Source organism: Pseudorasbora parva, chromosome 20 (assembly GCF_024679245.1).
Source record: "Pseudorasbora parva isolate DD20220531a chromosome 20, ASM2467924v1, whole genome shotgun sequence".
NCBI classification, from domain to species: Eukaryota; Metazoa; Chordata; class Actinopteri; order Cypriniformes; family Gobionidae; genus Pseudorasbora; species Pseudorasbora parva.
Genome location: NC_090191.1, coordinates 31,412,686 through 31,436,437, shown reverse-complemented (window position 1 = coordinate 31,436,437; position 23,752 = coordinate 31,412,686). Strand labels below are relative to the sequence as shown.

The 23,752-nt window shown below is 36.9% G+C and overlaps 1 protein-coding gene across 1 annotated transcript in view; it reads right to left on the bottom strand.

The window, feature by feature from the left end:
• nell2b (neural EGFL like 2b) overlaps positions 1–23,752 on the bottom strand; it is a 51,117-nt gene that overhangs the window by 7,467 nt on the left and 19,898 nt on the right. The window contains exons 12-17 of the mRNA XM_067427531.1: positions 22,649–22,783; positions 19,463–19,588; positions 13,204–13,326; positions 11,293–11,388; positions 387–527; positions 39–232 (exon numbers count right to left, since the gene is read on the bottom strand). Coding sequence (XP_067283632.1) covers positions 39–232; positions 387–527; positions 11,293–11,388; positions 13,204–13,326; positions 19,463–19,588; positions 22,649–22,783 — 815 coding nt within the window. The remainder of the gene's footprint in view (positions 1–38; positions 233–386; positions 528–11,292; positions 11,389–13,203; positions 13,327–19,462; positions 19,589–22,648; positions 22,784–23,752) is intronic.

The following is a 23,752-nucleotide window of genomic DNA, read 5'->3' as shown; positions in this document are numbered from 1 at the left end:
TCCTTTGACCGCAATTCCCATTAGCCCCATTGTCTCACCTGACAAGAACAGACCGAGCACCTGTCGTCATCCAGCACCCAGATCTGCCCATTGTGTTTCACCTTCCCGTCGTGGGCGCAGTCTCCCGTGCAGTTCCTACCGTGCGGACAGCGGCAGTCGTAACCTCCGTCCACGTTAAAGCACACCGTGTCATTAGCACAGCTGTGCCTCCCAGTGTCACATTCATCAATGTCTACCAACAAGAAACAAACACAATAATTAAATCCAGGGGGTCAAGGTTTATCGGGTTAGCATGGCCACTGTTGGCCGATGGCGTGACTACATCCACGCTGAAAGGCAAATGACTTCCATTCAAAAGAAGCGCAGTTTCATTAGAAATAAGTTACCTTCACATGACTCTCCATTGGCTGAGAACATTCCGTTGTCATGGTATCCGTCACGACACTCGCAGTGGTACCAGCCGGGAAGGTTGACACAAATGGCTCGACTGTCACACTCCACAAATCCATCGAAGCACTCGTCGATGTCTAAGGGGACAAGGTGGAGAAATGCATGAGGAAAGCCAAGAATATAGGAAAAAAGCAGTGCCACTCTATTGTTTTAACAATGATAATAAGGAGAAATGTTTCTTGAGCACCAAATCTGATTTCTGAAGTACCATGTGACACTGAAGACTGGAGTAAGGATGCTGAATATTCAGCTTTGCCATCTAATTGAATAAAATAAAAAAAGTCATAACGTTCATATTCAAATGTTGCTATGCTAGAGTATATTGTATCTATACAACCTTTTAAAATTCCTAAATAAATGCAAATAGTCATATGCCAAGTATGTTTGATGTCTGTCCTCACACCAAACACAAAGGAAGTGAGACAAACAGAGTTTTTGCCATGGTCGTCTTGAAAGGCGCGTATCCAACAGCTGTTGATAATGATGCTCTTCAGAATCTATTCAACTTCCAGTCCTTGTCCTTGGATTACACTCTCACAGAGCGTTACTCAGACCCAGTCAGTTCAATGACAACTTCAAGCACAATGGCATACTGGGTAAGAAATGATTTTGTGACTTTAACCTTAGGCTACAGAATGTGTTTCACCTCACCCATCTTATTAGATTGCTATGGGGGAATTACATTCTGTTGTATTTCAATGGCAATTTTTTATGTCTGAAATAAAGGCAAGGCTGAGTTGAGAGGCGATGAATACTATGGGTTTGTGGGTATGTGTGAGAGAGGAAAACATGTATGTAGCCTTGAGAGTCTTTCTGAAAGAGCATAGAATATGAGACGCTGCCTAAAGGAACTTGTGAATTAGGTTTACATGTGTTGCTTGTTTGTATTGCACGGGCTGAAACATCTTTAAAGGGATAGTTCACCCCAAAATAAATAAATGTTCTTATATTATTCACCGTCAAGTTGATTTAAACACATGTGACTTCATATTGAACACAAAATAGACGTTAAGCAGAATGTTCACGCTGCTCTTTTCCATACAAGGAAATAAAAAACAACAACATAAATCAACCAATAAAAGTAGTCAATACAACTCATGTACTCTATTTAAAGTCTTCAGAAGCCAAAGGATGACTTCTGAGAGAAAAAAAATACACTAGCATTCAAAAATGTATGATTTTTGAACGTCACATATGCTCACCATGACTGCATTTCTCAAAATTACAGTAAAAGAAATATTGTGAATATTATCACAAGTTAAAATAACATTTTCCGCCCTATATTTGAATATATTTTTAAAAGTAATTTATTTATTCCTTTGAAAGCAAAAAGCTGAATTTTCAGCATCATTACTCCAGTCTTTAGGGTCACGTCATCCCTCAGAAATCATTCTGATAGGCTGATTTGTTGCTCAAGAAACATTTATTATTATTATCAATGTTGAAAACATTCAAAAGAACAACATTTATTTGAAATAACATTATGAATGTATTTCACATAAATGTCATTCATTTTAGTGTAAATTAAAATATTGCAGAGCAGGCAAAACTCTGTGAACATTTGAATACGTACATATTCAAATCACACTAATTAAATTTGAGTGCATTAACAGAGGGTTATTGTATCTTTTGTTTTGTTTTAATGAAGGCAGAACATTATTTTTTTTCCCTTTTTTATTGAACCGTCCTTTTATTCTGAGGAACATTCTGAGGAACATTTCATCCCAAAAAATTATAATTCTGATATGAACATTTTTCATGCAGGAGTTCTCAACATCTCACTTCAAAGATTCCAACACTTTTGTCAAGATTCTTCTCCCCTAACACGAAATCCCTCCTCGATGGCAAAAATAACACAAACAATACTGAATAATACATAGATGTAGGCAGTGCTGATGACATTTATTCATTTTCTTCCATGAGCACAAACACACACTGCACTCATCTCCCTCAGAGGAACGGCTGGCATTTGTGCTGTCAGAAAGCAGTGGCGAGTATTGATTGACTGTGTATTCATGGGCAAACCCCCAGGGTTCCCGCTGTCCTGCAGCCTTGCCACTAATTTGTCACGGAATGTCACAAGTCGACGGCACAATACATAGTCTCCATCTCATTTGCTCCATCTTCAGCATTTGGGATCCTCATACACTTCCATTTGTTTGTATTGGTGAATTTTGCTCTAGCAAAAAACCAAGGGTGAATTTCTTTTAAAGAGGACATATTATGCCCTTTTTCAAAGTCTTGATTTAGTTTTTAAGTTTTAATGTTTAAATGTGTTTACATATTTTGTATTATTGCAGCACCTCTCTTCGCAGTCTGTCAGAAACACTCTGTTTAATTCTGAACCCTCAAAACCATCGGTTAAGGTAACCCTAATGTCGTTCCACACCCGTAAGACCTCCGTTCATCTTCAGAACACAGTTTAAGATATTTTATATTTAGTCCAAGAGCGTATGGAAGTGTATGCACACTATACTGTCCATGTCCAGAAAGGGAATAGAAACATCATCAAAGTAGTCCATATGTGACATCAGTTAGTTCATTAGAATCTCTAAATACGACTTTATTCAGCATTGTCTTCTCTTCCGCGTTTGTTTTCAAACCTCAAATAAAGATTAAAACGGTCATGAATCAGTGGAATGATTCATGATTCGGATCGCTAATGTCACATATGGACTACTTCGATGATGTTTTTATTCCCTTTCTGGACATGGACAGTATAGTGTGCATTCACTTAGATACACTCTCGGACTAAATATAAAATATCTTAAACTGTGTTCTGAAGATGAACGGAGGTCTTACGGGTGTGGAACAACATTAGGGTGAGTCATTAATGCATAAGCATAAAGCATAACCACGAGTCACTTTTAACACACTATTAAAGCAACTCAACCAGGCCTCGTTCCTTTTTTGAGTATACATTAGACAGGAATTATTTAAATGAGCAATATTGTGATGTGAACGTTCCTGGAAGAAAACTCAATACTACAATCGAGGCATTTCAGGGAGTTCAGAAGCAGCGCTCACTGATATAGAGAATAACTCCCATTGGAATGGATTTTGTGCTTAGTATTTTCGCAGACCCTTTTCATGCTCAAACAGCAGCATTAAAGTGTACTTTAAGCATTAAAGTTGAAAATGTAAGACAATCAAGAGGATCAGGGTGTATACACAAAATCTACAATCCCAGCATGATGGGGGGAATAGTTATGGGTCCACCATGGTATCCTCAAGTCAGTTTCATCAGGGATGATTCTTCAAACGCTAAGTCATCAATCCATTCAGTCCCTTAACATCTTGGCTGTTCCCATCCCAGTTATCTCCTTCATCTGCCCTGCTCTCGATTCCCCCGCCACTTCCCTTCATCCTCCCCCTCCATCCTCACACTAATGAACAGATTCACACCCACTGCTGGGCCTCGCTGGGGAGCTCGGCACTGTAAAAGGGCCTCGATGCAAATGAGGGACTCTAAGTGCGGTTGTGTGAAAGCCTGGTCCCATTCTCAAAAGTCTGAGACTTTTTTTTAACAGTAAGTTGCACACCTTTTCTTCTCGAGAAGACAGATAGCAGATCCTCAGAGCTTCCCAATAAAAGCAGTTATTCAGAGGAAAGTCTTATCTTTAAAGTTGAAGTGAATTACTTTTCGGAAACCATTTTATTGGCTATAATTACTTATTTCAGAGAGAAACTGATATTCAGTGAGACACAAAGTTTCTTGGGAATAACACGATGAAACAATAAGAATGACCATTTCAGAATGTAATCACCGGTGACTTTATCTGACGGAAATACAGTCTAAATGCAAATTTTTACATTTATTTAACGGTTTCTTTCTTGTTTTAAACAAATTTAGAGATGTGCAAGAACAACAAACAGGTAAGATAAATACATTTAACTAAAATATAGTTATTCTATGGAATATTGTTCATTTATAATATATGTTTATTAACAATAATTATATTAAATGATATAATAATAATAATTATTTTAATAATTATCATGGAAATGTTATATTATTCTACATACAAATGTATAATCATAAAAATAATATTCATACAAAATGATATATGTAAATATGTGAGGATATATATATATATATATATATATATATATATATATATATATATATATATATATATATATACATATATATATATATATATATATATATATATATATATATATATATATATATATATATCATGCACATTAAAAATGGATAATAAAATATTTAAAATGATATACAATAATATAAAAATAATACAATACATAAAAATATAAAACATATAATCATCATTTTAGATGATATTATTACAGTGTTAATCAAGATAAAACCGAGGTCTGTGTTGCACAGTAAGGGTAAGACGTTCAACAGCTAAACTCTAATTAGCTCCACCTCATTAGACATGATGAGTAACTCCTTGGATTACAAGAACCCAATGAAGCAGACATAATCAGAGCGCTTAAATAAACATGGAGAAGTTTTATCGGAGGACAGAACTAGCAGCTGTTTTGAATCTCTTTGTACACACAGTGTTACGCTCCTCCCTGTGGGACTTTCTCACTAGAGCTTCTGAAGATATCCTCATTAAAATTTGATAGGGGTAGGGCTCCAGTCTAGCTTTATATTACGAGTAAACACTTCTCAAGACTCCTGTCCTGGTGCAAAGACACGTTTAGGGTGTTCAGTGACAGAATGCAGCCATTTTATCTGCAAGTTGAAGGTGCTTACGTCGCCTTGCTATACACCTATCACATAAAGAATTAACAAGTAGCCTGCAGAAATGTCTTGTTTAAGAGGAACGACCCCCGAGCTCAGGGCGTTTAACCCCTGAGGACCTGCTGTAATTGGGTTTCCTTTATGAACAGTGAATGTGTGAAGCATCTGAGCCAATCCGATGGATAATACATGGTGCCAGTCTTCTAAGAGGTAAGAGCTGAATATGAAAATAAATGGGACTCTCTACAGCTTTCTATTTCAGAGGAAGATAAAAAGAGAGCGATTCTTATTCCGAAAGCATCTCTGCGGCAGGATATTTGATGGAGAAGATAATTCTTGTGTCTTTGTACTTTAGTCGATTACTCTCATTAAAGAACAGAATAACAATAAAAACAATGCTCTTATCAAATAATTTCTCTATTTCAGGAGAACAATATCCCCTGAACTAATGGATTGCTTTGTATTTACAAAACTGGCAGGGAGTCGCCATATGTGGTCATATGTGCCAAAGTCAAGCTGGCACAGACATGAAAAAAAAGAAGAAGAGAGGCTTACTGACAAAGACGGAGAGTTTAATAATGCAGTTCCTTTAGTGGAGGGATAGGAGGTTTCAAAGGGATGAAGAACAGACTTTTCTTTGCCTCTTTTGTTTGTTTGTGCAATATTTTCCCCTTTTTTATGCCTTTGTCATAACATTATATTTCCCCTTAGAGGAAGAAAGAAAACATGAGGGAGAAACCGTAAGGGATTACAGACGACTGAGCACACAAAACAAGCATAATCTCTCTCTCTCTCTCTCTCTCTCTCTCTCTCTCTCTCTCTCTCTCTCTCTCTCTCTCTCTCTCTCTCTCTCTCTCTCTCTCTCTCTCTCTCTCTCTCTCTCTCTCTCTCTCACTCTCACTCTCACTCTCACTCTCACTCTCACTCTCACTCTCACTCTCTCTCTCTCTCTCACTCTCACACACAGGTGATGGTCATATAATTAGAATATCATCAAAAAGTTTTCACTAATTCCATTCAAAAAAGTGAAACTTGTAAATTATATTCATTCATTACACACAGACTGTGAAAAGGTTCATTATTGAAGACATCTGGTGCCACACTCAGCTAATGAACTAAAAACACCTGCAAAGGCCTTTAAATTGTCACTCAGTCTACTTCTGTAGACTACACTATCATGGTGAAGACTGCTGACTTGACAGTTGTCCAAAAGACGACCATTGACACCTTGCACAAGGAGGGCGAGACACAAAAGGTCATTGCAAAAGAGACTGGATGTTCACAGAGCTCTCTGTCCAAGCACATTAATAGAGAGGCGAAGGGAGCAATAGAGATAACCGCTCCCTGGAGAGGATAATGAAACAAAACCCATTCAAAAATGTGGAAGAGATTCACAAAGGGTGGACTGCAGCTGGAGTCAGTACTTCAAGAACCACTACACACAGATGTATGCAAGACATGGGTTTCAGCTGTTGCATTCCTTGTGTCAAGCCACTCTTGAACAACAGACAGCGTCAGAAGCACACAGTGCCAAAGCAACCTGTACCTGGTTTAAGAACCATGGTATCCCTTTTCTTAATTGGTCAGAAAACCAGCCTGACCTTAACCCCATGGAAAATATATGTGGTATTGTGAAGAAGAAGATGTGATATGCCAGACCCAACAATGCAGAAGAAGGCCACGATCAGAGAAACCTGGGCTCTCATAACACCTGAGCAGTGCCACAGACTGATCGACTTCATGCCACGCTGCATTGATGCAGTAATTCAGGCAAAAGGAGCCCCAACTATGTATTGAGTGCTGTAAATGCTCATACTTTTCATGTTCATGAGATACTGAATTTGGGATTTTCCTTAGTTGTCAGTTATAATCATCAAAATTAAAAGAAATAAACATTTGAAAAATATCAGTCTGTGTGTAATAAATTAATATAATATATTAAGTTTCACTTTTTGAATGGATTAGTGAAATAAATTAAATCTTTGATGATATTCTAATTTATATGACCAGCACATACAAAAATACCACAACATTAAAAAAAAAACCCTTCCATAAATGTGGTTTTGCCATGTTTTCCTATGTAGTTATTTTCAGCTTTTACAATCCTTGTGGGGACATTTGGTGTAAGGCAGGCAAAACCTGACCCACGTAACATAGCTGTGAGTTTGTCTGTGTGTCAGCCAGTTCTCCCTCCAAGAACGGTGAGTCAGGCGTTCAGCACACAGAGTGTCTTGCAAACCACACCTCACTCTATCTTCTCTCTATCTCTCCACCAGCTGTCTCCTTTAGTCCCCATGCCTCCTCATTTCCTCTCTCCTCTTTCCCTTCATCATCCCTCTGTCACTCACACATAGGAGTGAGTGGGTGTTGGACCAGTTTGTAAAAAACCACCGGCAGATGCCCTGCTGGGTAACGTTGAGCAAAAGGTTCTGAGGTCTCTGCTTCTCTCTCTCTCTCTCTCTCTCTCTCTCTCTCTCTCTCTTTAGACACACATGACACACACACACACACACACACACACACACACACACATACACACACACACACACACACACACACACACACACACACACACACACACACACACACACACACACACACACACACACACACACACACACACACACACACACACACACACACACACACACACACACACACACACACACACACACACACACACACACACACACACAGAGAGATCCCCAGAGCCATAAAAAAGCTTCATGTCTATCTTTCTTCTGCTGTTCAAGAGTTCAGTGGCTCGCTTGAAATTGTACCTGCCAACAGAAGTTTGGACTGCAAGGGACTGCAAATATTTTCTTAATCAGTATTTTTCGCTTGTTTGGGTTTAAAATTCCAAACTTCTTTAGAACTTTAATTTACTAAAGAAGGAAAAACTCCACAATATTTTAGGTTTGATTTCAGAAAATACACTATAATGCCAAAAGTATTGGGTCACCCCTTCCAAATTAAATTCAGATTTTCCAATCACTTCTGTGGCCACAGGTATATCAAATCAAGCACATAGGCCTGCAGACTGCTTCTACAAACATGTGTGAGAGAATGGGTTGCTCTAACGAGATGACTGTGATAGGTTGCCACCTGTGTACTAGATCCATTCTGGAAATGTCTTCACTACTAAATATTCAACAGTCAAATGTTAGTGGTATTATAACAAAGTAGAAGCAAATTGGAACAACTGCAACTCAGCCACAAAGTGGAAAGCCATGTCAAATCACAGAGCAGGGTCAGCCCATGCTGAGGCGCACAGTGCACAGAAGTCGGCAACTTTTAATAGGTAAAGACGTTCAAACTTTGTGTGGCCTTCAGATTAGCTCAAGAACAGTGTGTAGAGAGCTTCATGTAATGGGTTTCCATGGCCAAGTGCAATGCAAAGCGTTGGGTGCAGTGGTGTAAAGCACGCCGCCACTGGACTCTAGAGCATTCGAGATGTGTTCTCTGGAGTGACGAATCAATCAAGCTTCTCTGCCTGGCAATCCAAAGGACGAGTCTGGGTTTGGTGGTTGACAGGAGAACGGTACTTGTCTGACTGCATTGTGCCAAGTGTAAAGTTTTGTGGAGGGGGGATTATGGTGTGGGATTGTTTTCCAGAGGTTGGGCTTAGCCCCTTAGTTCCAGTGAAAGGAACTCTTTATGCTTCAGGATACCAATACATTTTAGAAAATTTCATGCTCCCAACTTTGTGGGTACAGTTTGTGGATGGCCTCTTCCTGTTCCAACATGACTTTGAACCAGTGCACAAAGTAAGGTCCATAAAGACATGGATGAGCGACTTTGGTATGGAGGTACTTGACTGGCCTGCAAAGAGTCCTGACCTCAACCCGATAGAACACATGTGGGATGAATCAGAGCGGAGACTGTGAGCCAGGCCTTCTTGTCCAAAATCAGTGCCTGACCTCACAAATGCCCTTCTAGAAGAATGATCAAAATCAAAAGCTGTTTGGGCTGCAAAGGGTGGGCCAACTCCATATTAAACTCTACAGATTAAAATTGGGATGTCATTAAAGTTCATGTGCATGTAAAGGGAGATGTCCCAAAAAGTTTATATCTTTCTTATTTTAAGTTTAATCCTTGTAAAATATTGTTAGATTCATGTTTAAAACAAGTTCAAATTATTCCTTACCCATTTGGGTAAGAAAATAGTTTAAGAAAAAAATGATATTATTTTAAAAGAATAAAGTTTTTTTTACGAAAGAAAAGAGAAAATACAGTTTTTGTTGCAGTCTGCTTTCTTTCTGAATTTGCAGTATAAGGAGCACCCACTCAGGGATAGCTTGTCCTCACCATGATATGGCAAGTTCCCAGCATCAAGTAATTTTTCTGTCAACACTAAAAGCAAAATACTGCATGAAGCCACACAATCACAGACCTTCAGAACATATTTAATGTTTAATATACAGCTATGAGTGGATGGAGTTAGTCAATGCAGTGTGACAAAATACAAACAAAGCAACTGGCAAGATGTCTTGTTGTGCGTCACTTGTCATGGTTGATTAGGACACAAAGTGAAATTACTTGGAAGAGATTTGATCTGTATGTGTATATCTTGACGCATTCATGTCACATTTGGTTAAAACACGTTGTCGGGGAGACAGGTTACAGCTATCTTCACAGTCAGACATACGTATCATTAAAAACGACAAAGCTGACCACTGAATCTTGCTCATTGACAGAGTACAAGAAGAAGATATTAGTTGTTATAACTTCACCATTCTAGACAAAAAAAATTATTTAATGCTATGCATTTATAAATTATATTTATATTAAATTACAACTAAGTTAGTATCAACAATATAATTATTTATATAAACATTTAACTTATAGATGTTATAGATTTTTATGTTAATTTATATTAACATTGAACTTGCATTAAATTATATTAATATTACAAATTGTTATATATTTCAACATATATCCATTATTATTTTAATTATATTAAGTATTTAAGTATTATATATTAATTAACATAATATACATTTTATATTAAAAAACATATATGCTTAAAATAATTGGTTTGAGTAGAGCCAACTCAAATTAAACATAGTTCAAACAAATGAACGTTTTTATTATGTATTTAGAATTTTCCTTTTCTTTATAGTTTTCAAAAATGACACATTTTAAATAATCTGAATGTTTCATTGTCTTGAGTTTTATGAACTTGTTTCTTTTAATTTAGACTAAACTGAGCTGGGGTTTCTATTTCCCAGCATGCTTTGCCATGACACTCAAAAGGGACAGTAAAGGCCAAACTAAAGTGTTATATTGTTTTTGTTTGTTTGTTTGTTTGTGTGCAAGATTAACTTTAAGTGGGATATTTAGTAGTGTTTGATGTTTTGTTATGCTAAGAGTTTCTGTTATGTTGGGATTTTTGTAGGGTTACCATCATGGTGATGAGTGGAGCATGAGCTTAGTTTGAGAACAGTTAAATGTACTTTATTGCTGTCCTCATTCAGCAAGTGCTATACTATGCTAATGCTACCAAAACATTGTGTAACCAATTGGCAAGGTGGCATTTATTGAATTAGCCAGTTAAAGCTAGTCAAGTTTCCACCAGTAAAATTTGATGACATGACATTTGAAGTTAATGAATTAGCTCACTCAAATATCAAGTTCAGATCATTTAAAATGTATGATTAAAAAATAAGTTTAAAAAATAATAATTTGCAAGTTTTGCTTACTTAAACTTCACATTTCTTAAATTAAAACATTTGAGGTAACTGTTTGCCTCAATTTTTCTGAGTTTTGCCAACTGCGTTACAGTGCATTATTCATCAAATTCAGAGCAAACATGCATATCTACAGTGTTATAAAATATTGCACAGTCTGCAGAGAGAACTCTTTGGTCATGTTCACATTCATGGAAATCATCTGACATAAATCTCACTCGCCTGAAAAATATAAAAAATAAATCTCCTCTCCTCTATGCCTTCTGCAGCTCCTAGCACAACATTTCTACCAACTCAGTCCATCACTGTAATATGAAAACACTTGAGAGGCTACACTATGTGAATATGTTGTACACTTTTCTCCGCTCTCAATTTTTCAACCCGTTGAAAGGTTACAGGAAATGCCCTTCCACTGGCCCAATTGCGTCTTACCTGTCTCACATCTCTTTCCAGTGAAGCCCTGCTGGCAGATGCAGGTGTCTGGAGTGACACAGGAACCTCCGTTGAGACACTGGCCATCACAGAGCGCTGCACACCAAACACAAGACACAGGGGTCAACACACATTTCAGCAGGGCTTCACCATACCAGTGAAAAAGAGTCTCTGCAAACCAGAGGCTGTGCTGTGTGCAGTGTAGGGATGCAAAAACGATTCTCAGTGCTGGGGAAAGTTACTTTTAAAAGTAATGTGTTAAATATTGTGTTACTCCCTAAAAAGTAACTAATTGAGTTACTTATCACCGTCCATTAAAAGTAACTGTGTTGTGTTATTTTTGCTTTATTTTTGTCTCTTGGGCTGGGCTTGCTTTTTTTTTTTTTTTTTTTGATCTTTTTTTTTGGGCAAATGTAAAGGTCCTTTCACTTCGAAAGGGAAATGAATAAGCCTATGAATAAGGAAATGCACATTCACACTTATAGAGTAGAGGTCAATTAATGGAAAATTTTACTAAAGTAACTCTTTATATCCTTATCGTTATATCCTTCCAATTTAATGAGTTTAGTTCCTGAGTACTGTCTGACTGACATGTACACTGTAAAACAATATCAGGTCTCCAATTGAACATTTTCAAGTAACAGATTACTTCTAAATTTTTCAGTTGGCCGAATTTAATTTCTGTAAATTAAATTGCATCAATTCACAGAATTTAAATTCGGCCAACTGAAAAATTTAGATGTGATCAGTTACTAGAAATTTTTCAATTTTCAAATTATTTTTTTTTTTATAGTGTAGTGTATATGGAGAGAAAAGTTTACATTCTGAATTTAAGCATTAGGTCAATACAGTCTAATGGACCTGACACTTATTGCTTTATAAGCTTTCCTTTGTTTAATTGAATAACTACTTTAGGAAAATAAACTGTTTACTTCATTGAGAAATATAATGTATATCAATGAATTAATACTCATGTCAACAATTAATACCAATAAATAAAACAAATAGTAAATAAATATATAAATATAATAATTTATTTACAATGAAAAGAAACGCATAAGTTGTTAATAATAGTTAATTTGTTTCTTTGTTTAGTATTTTATTACAATGTAAAAAAATGCATGTCTCCAAATGAACATTTTCTAGTGACTAATCACATCAAATTTTTTAGTTAGCCAAATTGAATTTCTGTGAATTGATGCAATTTAATTAACAGAAATTCAATTTGGCCAACTAAAAATGTAGATGTAATCAGTCAATAGAAAATTTTCAATTGGAGACCTGATTTTTTTGTACAGTGTACTGTTTACTTTAATAATTTGAATAATTGTTTTATCAATTGAGAAATATTAAAATGAACATATTAAAATGAACATAAACACATCAATGTATTCATATACATTTTAATATAAACAATTCCATTTGCTATTGAAAATAAAAAATTGTAATATTAGTTCTGTCATGACAACTCTCTGGAGACTGGTATGGTCATATTAGCAGGGTTATGGATATGGCAATGTTAATGTATTTGGACACTGCTGTTGGTACAGAGCAAGTACCGAGACTTGCTACTGCCAACACATTCATAGACATTGTTGTGAGCATGTAAGACATGCTGCTGCTGCTAAAACATGTAACATACATGAAACAACCCCAGTAGCAGGTCTATACAAGAGGAGCTGGGGAAGGTGGAGGGTTTCTGAAAGCGCGTTGTAGACTGCAAATAGCAACATTACCGGTATTTGTTTGAATGTTGAGCAACAACCAATCAGCTGTGCTATGTTGATAATGATGTGATCACTGATCACTACCAAATGAGTTAGACCTATCAACCTGCCCCAGTTTCATGCCAGATCTATGCAATACAGATGGTAGTGCAGTATAGTGTGGAGTTCAGATGGTTGTGCTTACCTCTGCAGACGGTCCCGTTACCGACGTACCCTGGTTTACAGGAGCAGCTGTGCCCGCCAACCATATTGAAGCAAAGAGCATTTTCGTCACAGGTATTCAGTCCACGCACACACTCATCATGCTCTGAAAACACAAGGGAAGTGTGCGTCAGTGCGTTTTTGCACACTTTCCTCTAACTTGTTGCCCGTTCTGCACTTTCCTTGCTGCGTTTTTTCTCTAAGGGGATAACATTTAGGCAGGCAGATTCAAAACAGGCAGAAGGAGGAAGAAAAAGACGGAAAGAAACAAAAACATTGAAAGGGGAAGGAATCAGATGTGTGTGAGCATGGCGTTTAGGGAATAACTGACACTACTGTGCAAAAATAATATTCCACAGTCTTTGCTAAAGGCTGTCTGCGCATTTGAGATGCTGTCAGAGACTCCCTCTATATGGGCAAGTGCAAAGGCTCAAAGCCCTGAAAAAGCATGTCGTTTATGATGTTAATAACTACAGTATATTAGCGCCCCACACAAGCGCAAAAGTATCGTTCTGTTTAACGTAAGCATGCGCTGCAATTTTGACATCTTCCACTCGTTCATCTATCTATCTATCTATCTATCTATCTATCTATCTATCTATCTATCTATCTATCTATCTATCTATCTATCTATCTATCTATCTATCTATCTATCTATCTATCTATCTATCTATCTGTCTGTCTGTCTGTCTGTCTGTCTGTCTGTCTGTCTGTCTGTCTGTCTGTCTGTCTATCTAGCTGTCTGTCTGTCTGTCCATCCTCCCTACCTTGTGGATTCTGACATTCCTTTACATTGAGAAGGATTTTTAGAAGAATATTTTTATAATTTTCATTGTAGTTATCGTCCCGGGCATCAATGGGTCATTAGAATCTACCAGGCTATTTTATGGTACTGTTCAATTAAGACTTCAATGTAACTGCTCTCTTTGTATGTATAATGCAGGCTCAAAAATAGCACTGTTCAATCCTTATTACATTTTGATAGGTGTACTACAATATGCATTGAAAATGGCAATCAACTGGTTAAAGTATGATTGCAATAAACAGGGACACTACTAAAAATCTTCAGCTACACTGATTTATAATGAAGACAGCAAAGTAGTCCATATTGTTTAAAAGAACAGGGGTAGGGTTCAACAGTTCAGTAATAATCAATAATAATAATTAAAAAAAAATCTTGAATCTTGAATTGAACTTGATCATGAAACATTCAACAATCATCTCACAATTATATAGTCTTACAATGACCTCCAGATGGCCCCATACTGCCTGCCTGAAATGCCAATGAAAGGTCCTGTGCTTCAGAGACTCATGTCATTAATATTTCTGTTCGGGGTAAAATGTTCCCAAAGCGGCCAAGAGTTCAGGAGATTTGGAGAGACTTTCAAAGAATTGTGAAGATACTCTGTATAAACAGTGGAGAAATCTCAGTGAACATTTTGGCAAATCTAATGATGCTTTACATTATATTGCTGTGAGGCCTAAAATCATCTGTAGCTTTTTAAATGATTGATTTAGTACTTTTTCTCCTCATTGTAAGACCCAAAAGACAAACAATATTTAATAATAAGGCAATAAACAATTTGGCCCAATACCAGCTCCAATGGCTTCCCTGACTTGCCAGCTTGGTTTACCTCAGTCAGGGATATTATAGTCATGCCAAGCCACATTTGACAGAGACGAATCCCTCACAGTGGACGTGTTTGTGTGGTCTGATTTCTCATCTGTGTTGACTCATCTGCCCATGACAGCTAAAGTGACACCAATTATCCTTCTAATTATTCATTAACAAAGCTCTTCTCTCCTTCTCTCACAAATGTTCATTCACTTTCTATCTTCCAGATGGGCAGATCTGTCAGCTACCACCAGGTGAATAATAGAGAATGTTCTCTCTGCTTCTCAGGAAAACACTGACCATCCAGCCATCCGTCTGTCCATCTATCTAACCATCAGATCAGGGATAACATTATGACAACTTTCCTAATATTGCGTTGGTCTCCCTTTTGCTGCCAAAACAGACCCATCAAGGCATGCACTCCACTAGACCCCTGAAAGTGTGCTGTGGTATCTGGCACCAAGATGTTTGCACCAGATCCTTTAAGTACTGTAAGTTGCGAGGTCTTTTTCGTCACTACGTGTTATTTTTCATCTCCTCAAAATCCCTCCAGTGAATTGAAACTGCCTAATCAACTTTAGTCATAAATCTTACAACACAGATCTTTAAATCACACTCATTAAAATGTCATTAAATCATCTCATTAAATTGCACTTTGACTGATGAATGATGCTGATTGGCTGGGTGTTTTTATGCGGTGGTCCTCAATATCTCAGGATGCATTTCCAGCTGAATTGAGGATCATTCACCAACATAATGCAGATCACATATTCAGTCTGAACGCTCTGCTTCTTTTCACATCGAACTGAGAGACAAAAACCATAATCGGTTTTATGCCTCTTTTCAAGAAAGCAACAAAATCGTTTTTTTGAAAAGATGATTCTTTGTGTTTGTACATGAAAGGGATAGTACATCCAAAATTTTACATCATTTACTCATCCTCATATCTTTCGAAACCTGTATGACACAAACATATCATATGGCTTTAGAAGACTTTGAATAGTGAGTCAAAAGAACCATCTTTATGATGCTTTCATGGTGTTTTTTGGAACTTGAAAAGCCCCATCATCATCTTTCATTGTGTCTAACAGAACAGCATGAACATTCTTGAAAATATCTCATTTCGTGTCCCATATAGAAAAGTCACACTAGTTTGGAATTACATGAGGGTGAGTAAATGACAACGGGTGAACTATTCCTTGAAAAAAAGAAACTAAACGAAGGTGAAATCTGTCTGATCTTTGAAGACACATTTACACTGACATCTCTGTCCAGAAGAGCACATAAATGAGCTGATTGGAGACTAATGTCCTTTTAAGCGTAACATCTGCTGACTGCTCAAGAGGAACTAATGAGGAATTGTGTAAGAGACAAAGAAAGAAAGGAGAAAGAGGAACTCCATAATGTCCATTCTTAATACCATATATTCTTTTTTGAAACAACAAATGCTAACTAAGGACTGGTACTGTTCATGTAACTGACAAAACCTCTTATCGTGCCAACAAGTTTGTTCATTGCAGAGTAAAGGACATAATTAGTAAATATCACTGAGCCGATCATAAAGGCAAGACAGAGCTTTAATGAACAGATATGGAAACATTAGAGCGCAATTAAAAAAATTACAGTAATTCAAATAGCGTCTGATGTTTTAAATTAAAATAAGATCGTCTGATTAAAAGTGTTCTTGTCTTATACCAGGTAATGTCTATTCCAGCTTCAAATTAAATGAATTCCAGTTTCAACCGACGTGAAGACAGCCTGCAGATTATCTCATAATAATCCCACGGGCAAAATATGCAATATATTTCTCTGTGACTGCACACATGAATAATTGAAAATAATAATGTTTTGCCATCAGAACGCCAGCCTCAGTGAGACTCTAAGTAATTACAGAAGCAGATGCACAGCTTTGAGCCAATCAACAACAGACGCATGGCTTTCAACCAATCATCAATGGGCTATAGATCCAGAGGGAAGGGGGTGAAATTAAACATATAGTGTTAAACTGATAACTGCTGCAAGTAATGGTTTTATTAAATTGATATAAAAGCAGTTTCGAATGTTGGCTTGTTGTGTACTTGCTCAAAAATGTATTTTGAATCATTTTTTACCAGAGAACGTTATGGACTACAGCTTTAAATTAAAAGGCATCTTTCACCTGTACGTTTTGAGAAGACACAAACTCAGAGGAACAAATAAAATGTGATTCTGAAACAATTATGTGAGAGTTTTATCCTTTTGAAACCCAGCTCTTCCCATTACAAAACAACAACAACATTGTTGAAGCACTAAAGGTGCCCTAGAATGAGTTAAAACAAAAAATTGTTCACAACAAACAATGTTAAATTGTTCTCTGATATCTACATAGAGGGTATGTGCCTTATTTAAGGGCAAAAATTGTCCAGATACAGTTTTACAGGTCAATTTACAACCCTATTGTCCATAGGATATAATGCTCTGTTTTAGCCTTATTTGGAAGGGTCATGAATATTAATGTTGAGCTCTGCTCTGATTGGCTTATTTCAGTTCCTCACACTAGTTCAGTTGTTCAGCAGAGCGGCTCGTGAGTCCTGACATAACACAGACCGACTAAGTGACACTTTAAGCAGAACATTTCAAAATGGAAATTGATAAAATGCAGCTTATTTGTTTATCGGTGTTTTCAGATCATCCGCGCGTGAGAGAGAGCTTGTGTGCATATGGTTGCCAGTTTGCACGTTTAGGTAAAACACCGGATAGTATACGTGTTCTTTTCACAGAAAAGCTCTGATTGGGGGATTTAAATTACTGAAATCTGGCAACCGCAAGCACGAAGGCTGGAACGCTCTTCTTTAGACAATCTAGAGACAATGCTGTCTCTCTAAGAAACTTTCAATTTAATCAGAAATTGTTTAAACAGTCAAGGAATGCAGGAATATAGTTGTAATTGCCCCTTTCTTCAGTTTAAGACGCTGAGTGAAGCTTGCTTGAGATGGGCAGAGCAAACAAACAATTTTGAATTAAATTGTTGCGGTATCTGATTATAATAAACATCAACCAAGACTGTTGACATTTTTTGTCAGTGGGAAGGGTATGAAAAGTCCTCACGTCCCCTGCACAGCCTGGAACATGACATGTGTCCATGAGAGCTGCCGTTTTCGCTATCATCGAGTGTCGCTTGTTTACCTGCAGTCCCGATGATTCGGCTCCGTCAGTTCCGCCTGACAATGAACATGTTTGGACATATGCAAATGTTGGGGGCATACGTATTAATGATCCCAGCGATTACGTCACAGTTGGCGTTATGTAATGAATCGCCTATTTTTCCGTGGTGTTTTTCATGCACAAGGTTTACATAAGAAGTAGGAGACAATGATGTTTGAGACTCACTGTATGTGATGTCCATGTACTGAACTCTTATTATTTCACTATGGCAAGGTTAATTAAATTTTTCATTCTAGGGCACCTTTAAAGGCACAGAGGTCAGAGAACTTGATTGCGTGGTTGGTGTAATGCAGACTACTTGAAAAAAGAAAAAAAAATGATAATAATGCAGCTGGTCTTGATTACCCATGGATTTCTGAGATGATCATCATGAAAAAAAAACTAGAATAGCTTCCAAAATAAAAGCTGAATTTGTGTTGGTCGAGATGCACCTTACAGCCCAGGTGCAGTTTTCGGTGCTTTTTTGTGTATTTATTGAGATAGAAACGAACGTTCCTGGACTCTCTGTTATAATTAATTCAGTTTTAAAGTAGGTCACAGAAGGACTAAGGCTCATTTATCGTGTAGCTTTTCCCTTGTGCCGTGTCTCGCTTCCTTATCCTGTGCTCCTGAAGAGATTTAATTGCTTTTTTAAGTTAAAGATCAGGAGCACGTATACCATCTGTACTTTCCATCAGTGAAAACTTTCACATATGCTGTCTTTCTTTAACTTTTTTTTTGTCTCATTCTTGTTCTTCCTCTATTGCACCCATTAGGTCATTAACAACAGTATTAAACAATGCCTGATAAAATGCATAAAACAAACCTCATTAGTACAAAAAAATTATAATAATAATATTTTATATATATAAACAAATGTGCTGGGTCTGTACATTGCCTGGAGATGTAATATATTTAGCATTTTAATTATTTAAATATGAGTTATTAAATTAAATGACTTTCCCTTTCTTTTACTTATGTTAGAATATAAAAATAGCAAAAAATTATGCTATTAAAATCACACTTAAAACTATATGACAGAATGGGCTCCATGTTTTAAATAACTCTAAAATATGCTATAACACAAATAAAATAAAATAAATAAAATAAATAAAATATAGTATGATAATTAATTGAAATATATATTAAAAATCAGATGATTTTTATATGATTGTTTAATTAAGTCAATGTATGAGCAAATGTGAATCACTTTTTAATCAGTGAACATTTTAAAAACAGCAAATATGTCAAAAGTAGCTTATTAAATGATTTTACAGGGTCTTTAAAAACATTTTAATGACCTATACACCTTAAGCCATGATGCTCATCTGATAAATTCAGGTTTGAATCCTGCCTTCACTGAGTCCCATTCTTCTTTCCCCAATAATTCCTAATAAATCCCTGTGGAAAAAAAAGCATATTATAATGATCTCATTATACTCACCTGTGCAGGAGTAATCATCAATACGGACGTAGCCGGTGTGACAGACACACATAAAGGAGCCGGGTGTGTTCATACACATTGTGTTCTCCCTGCAGTAGTGTTTCCCCTCTGCACACTCATCGATATCTGCAACCATAGCATAACACAAGACACTGTGTACTAAGACCTGAACACAACACGGTTTTCAAATCATTTGGGAAGAAGCTTTGCCAAAAACCACCATTCACACTGCAGCTGTGATCAATTAACAGCATTTGTCAAGGGTGCTGGAAGATCCAGTCATTACATCATGAGCGTTCTGTTGTACGAACAACATTACTGTTCAACACTGCTGCAGGAAACTGCTAAGACTGAAATATAACAGGAACACCAACACCATGCTTGAATGTTTCAAAGAATATTTAAGGGAAAGCACATCAATTCTGTCATTATTTAATCAAGCTTCTGTTGCATTTGAGTCCTTGTCTTCAGTGGAACAAAAAAAAGCAAACTCTGCGGGTTCTGCAGGTTCCACATTTAAACTTTTTGTGCATCTGCCTGAAGGTTTGGTAGCCTTGATAACAGAGACTAGATAAATATATCTACAATAAAGAGTTAAAGATTTGAATAACTTTTGAAAATAATGTACAGTTTGTATCTGTGACTCAATTCAGTCCTTAAACTGCATTAACAAAACACAGAGCACTTCTAGACCTTTCACTTTCTGTCCCTTTCCTCCACCTCCTTCACTTTCTCAGCCTCCAGTTTTTTCTCTTACACTTTTCATATACACGCTCTCGTCCTTCGGTCCACCCACTCTCTCCTCCTTAAGAACAGTTTATATAATCTTCCTCACATTTCTCTTCTCTGTTTAAATCTACACAGCACAAAATCATGTTCTCAATCAGCATTATGTCTACATGGATACATATTTAATGAAGAAACAGTTGCTTGAGATACAGCATTAAGACTTTTTTTCAGACAATACTTTTTTTTCTTACCCCATTAACAGATGTAACCATAAATCGAACAAATGGTTAAACTAAAAATCTCCAACTATCCATCCATCCATCCATCCATCCATCCATCCATCCATCCATCCATCCATCCATCCATCATCCCACTATTCCAACCAATCATCTATCCATCACACCCACCACTCCATTGCACTGATCCATTGTACCCACCACTCCAATCATTTATCCAGCTCACCCACCACTCTATCCATCCATCCATCGCACCCACCAATCCAATCATCTATCCAACTCACCCACCACTCCATCCATCCATCCATCGCACCCACCACTCCAATCATCTATCCAACTCACCCACCACTCCATCCATCCATCCATCCATCCATCCATCCATCCATCCATCCATCCATCCATCGCAACCACCACTCCAATCATCTATCCAACTCACCCACACTCCATCCATCCATCCATCCATCCATCCATCCATCCATCCATCCATCCATCCATCCATCCATGCATCCATCCATCCATCCATCCTTCCATCCATCCATCCATCATCCCACCACTCCAACATCCAACCACTTCTCATCCATCCATCCTACTGACCCACTCCATCCATTCATTTATCGCACCCATAACTCCATCCATCCATATAAAAAGAAATCTCAAAACAACATGCATTCTCTGAAAACCAGTATTATTAACCAAAACAGAGGCATAGCAACAGTAAATAGTAGAGAGAAATTCTCTAAAGTCTTATCTGTCCCAATGTGTCTGCTGTGGAGGAGCCTAAAATTCAGAGCCTAAAACGTGGAGGAAAAAAACTCCCTTATAATTTCAGAAAATGAAAATGTAATGCCTTTTCAGCTGCTTTTGTTCTAGAAGATATGAATCCCAAATTAATAATTTAAAGTTTATTTAAGAGCTGCGCTGGCACTGGTATTCACATGCCTGAGGCTGCTACAAACTACAGACTACAATCCATGCAAACATGCTGAATTTCTCCCAAACTAGCTGGTTATTTAACTTTATTTACCTTGCCAGTCATTTACAGCTGATGTGTGTAATTTAAATGTTAAATCAGTTATATATTATAAATTATCCCGCTTAATGTGCAAAGAAAACTATAGTGATTAAAATGTGTTAATTGCCACAAAAAGCATAAACAGATGAACAAAAAGACTGCGCTTTTCTGACTTAATATCACAACAGGAAAATCACACACATTCCCAAAGGGTAAAAAAGTTGCTTGATAAAGAGCGCTATTATGACCCAACTCTCAGATGTATCTCAGATTTTATCAAGCCATACTGATATTGTACAGCAACATTACTGTAACAACTGTGTTGTGCAAATTCTTCCAGACACTTTCTGTGCATTTGTGGTGACCAAAAGTTCTTCAAATGTCACCCCCCAAATTGTCTATTGATTGTCTATGCTGGAGGTCCTACTGTCGCCTTCCCATCACTTTAATCCGTAGCCATCACCATTGATTTTTCACAGTTTTCGATTAACACGTTTTCAGACTTCCTCGACATTTTCGAGGCAAGTCAAAACTATTATACAGCAGGACACATTATATTTTTTTCTCCTTGTATAAAAAAAAAAAACAATTGAACATTTTCTTCCTTTCTGTTCTGTTTATAACAACATGGTGGTGAGTAAATTTTATAATTTTCTTTTTTTGGGTAAACTCTCCATGCTAACACAATGCTATGCAAAAGCACGTTTGCAAGCAACACTGTTAAACGAAAAAAAAAAAGTCTTTTGTTTGAAAAAAGATATCCATCACATACTCGCTGGGTTGCCGTGTTTGTTTAGACAAGGGTACTGCCTATTGAAAGCCAGCGAGCCACAGGAATCCCCCTTCACATCTGTACACACACTCGCGCAGCATGAACTCCAGGGTTTACAATGCATTAATTACAGCTGTAAGGATAATAGTGGTGCTGAAATATTCATTCAGCGAGACACTAAGTAATCACCAGTCAACAGCTTTCATCGGTAACTCCTCCATCTGTGATTGCAGGCAATTTAGTGATTTGTGAAAGCCCTGTTATTTACTTATATGAAACAAAAATTTTAAGCAAGCAAATCTGTGGGGGTTCAAAAAACAGGTGCTATGTATGGAGCGACAAAAGTGTTAGTCGGATTTAGAGTTTCATTTGTTTGTATAGTGTTTAGAAACACATATATCAATGATTGGCAGGTTTGTCTGTGGGAGTTTAAATACCTTGGCAGTAGGCGCTGTCATCCCTGAGCGCATGGTATCCCTCTTTACAGCTGCAGCAAGCTCCTGCCTCCAGGTTAATGCAGTCCGAATTCTCCACACAATTGCGGTTGTAACCCTCAGCACAGAAATCATGCCCTGGGAGTGAGATAAATAGAGTAGAAGTGGTATGAATTGCCTAAATCTGACATTTATAATCAATGGATTATAAATGACATTTTTTTTACCGTGTTGACAAATTTTCACATAAGACAATTCAATTGTGGAGGATTTATTGTTCACTCCTGACTAATTGACATGAAACAGGATGTTGGGACATTTTGGGACATTGCATGTCCTGCGGCGTGACAGGCTTTACACCATCTAAAACCATTCTAAACAGCATTTTGCTAATTATTTTATAATGGTTAATAAATGACTTCTTAATTGGTTTTTAATTGGTCTTTTTTACTTGTTTCCAACAAACATCCTTAAAACTAGATCCATTTACTAAGCCTTTAAAGCCTTGATTTTATTAAATGTAAATGTAACTGTACATTCTCTTACTGCACTGGTTTTACTCTCTTTATGCTGAAAATAAGTGAAAAAAATATCTTATGCAGTCTTGCTTGACAAATAAATTGCTCATTGCAATCATTTTTAGATATTTTACTATTTATTTTTGGACCCACTTTATATGACCTTTACTACTATACAGTGTAAGAAAAAAAAATTCAGGTCTCCAATTGAAAATGTTCTAGTGACTGATCACATCAAAATTTTTAATTTGGCCGAATTGAAATTCTGCAAATTGATGCAATTTAATTCACAGAAATTAAATTCGGCCAACTGAAAAATGTAAATGTGATCAGTCACTTGAAAATTTTCAATTTTTTTTTTACAGTGTACTAAAACAAATTTAATTAATCATGATACAAAGCACTTATTGTGTCCATACACGTTTTTACATTAAGTACTTACATTTTTTAATTCCCTGCATGTAATTACATCTGTAATTATAATTCAACTGTTGATCCTTCCCTTACACTTACCCTTAAACGTATCCACACCACACCTGTCCCACACTTTACCTGTATCTCATCTCAATATCAGCAGAAGTGTTTTGCA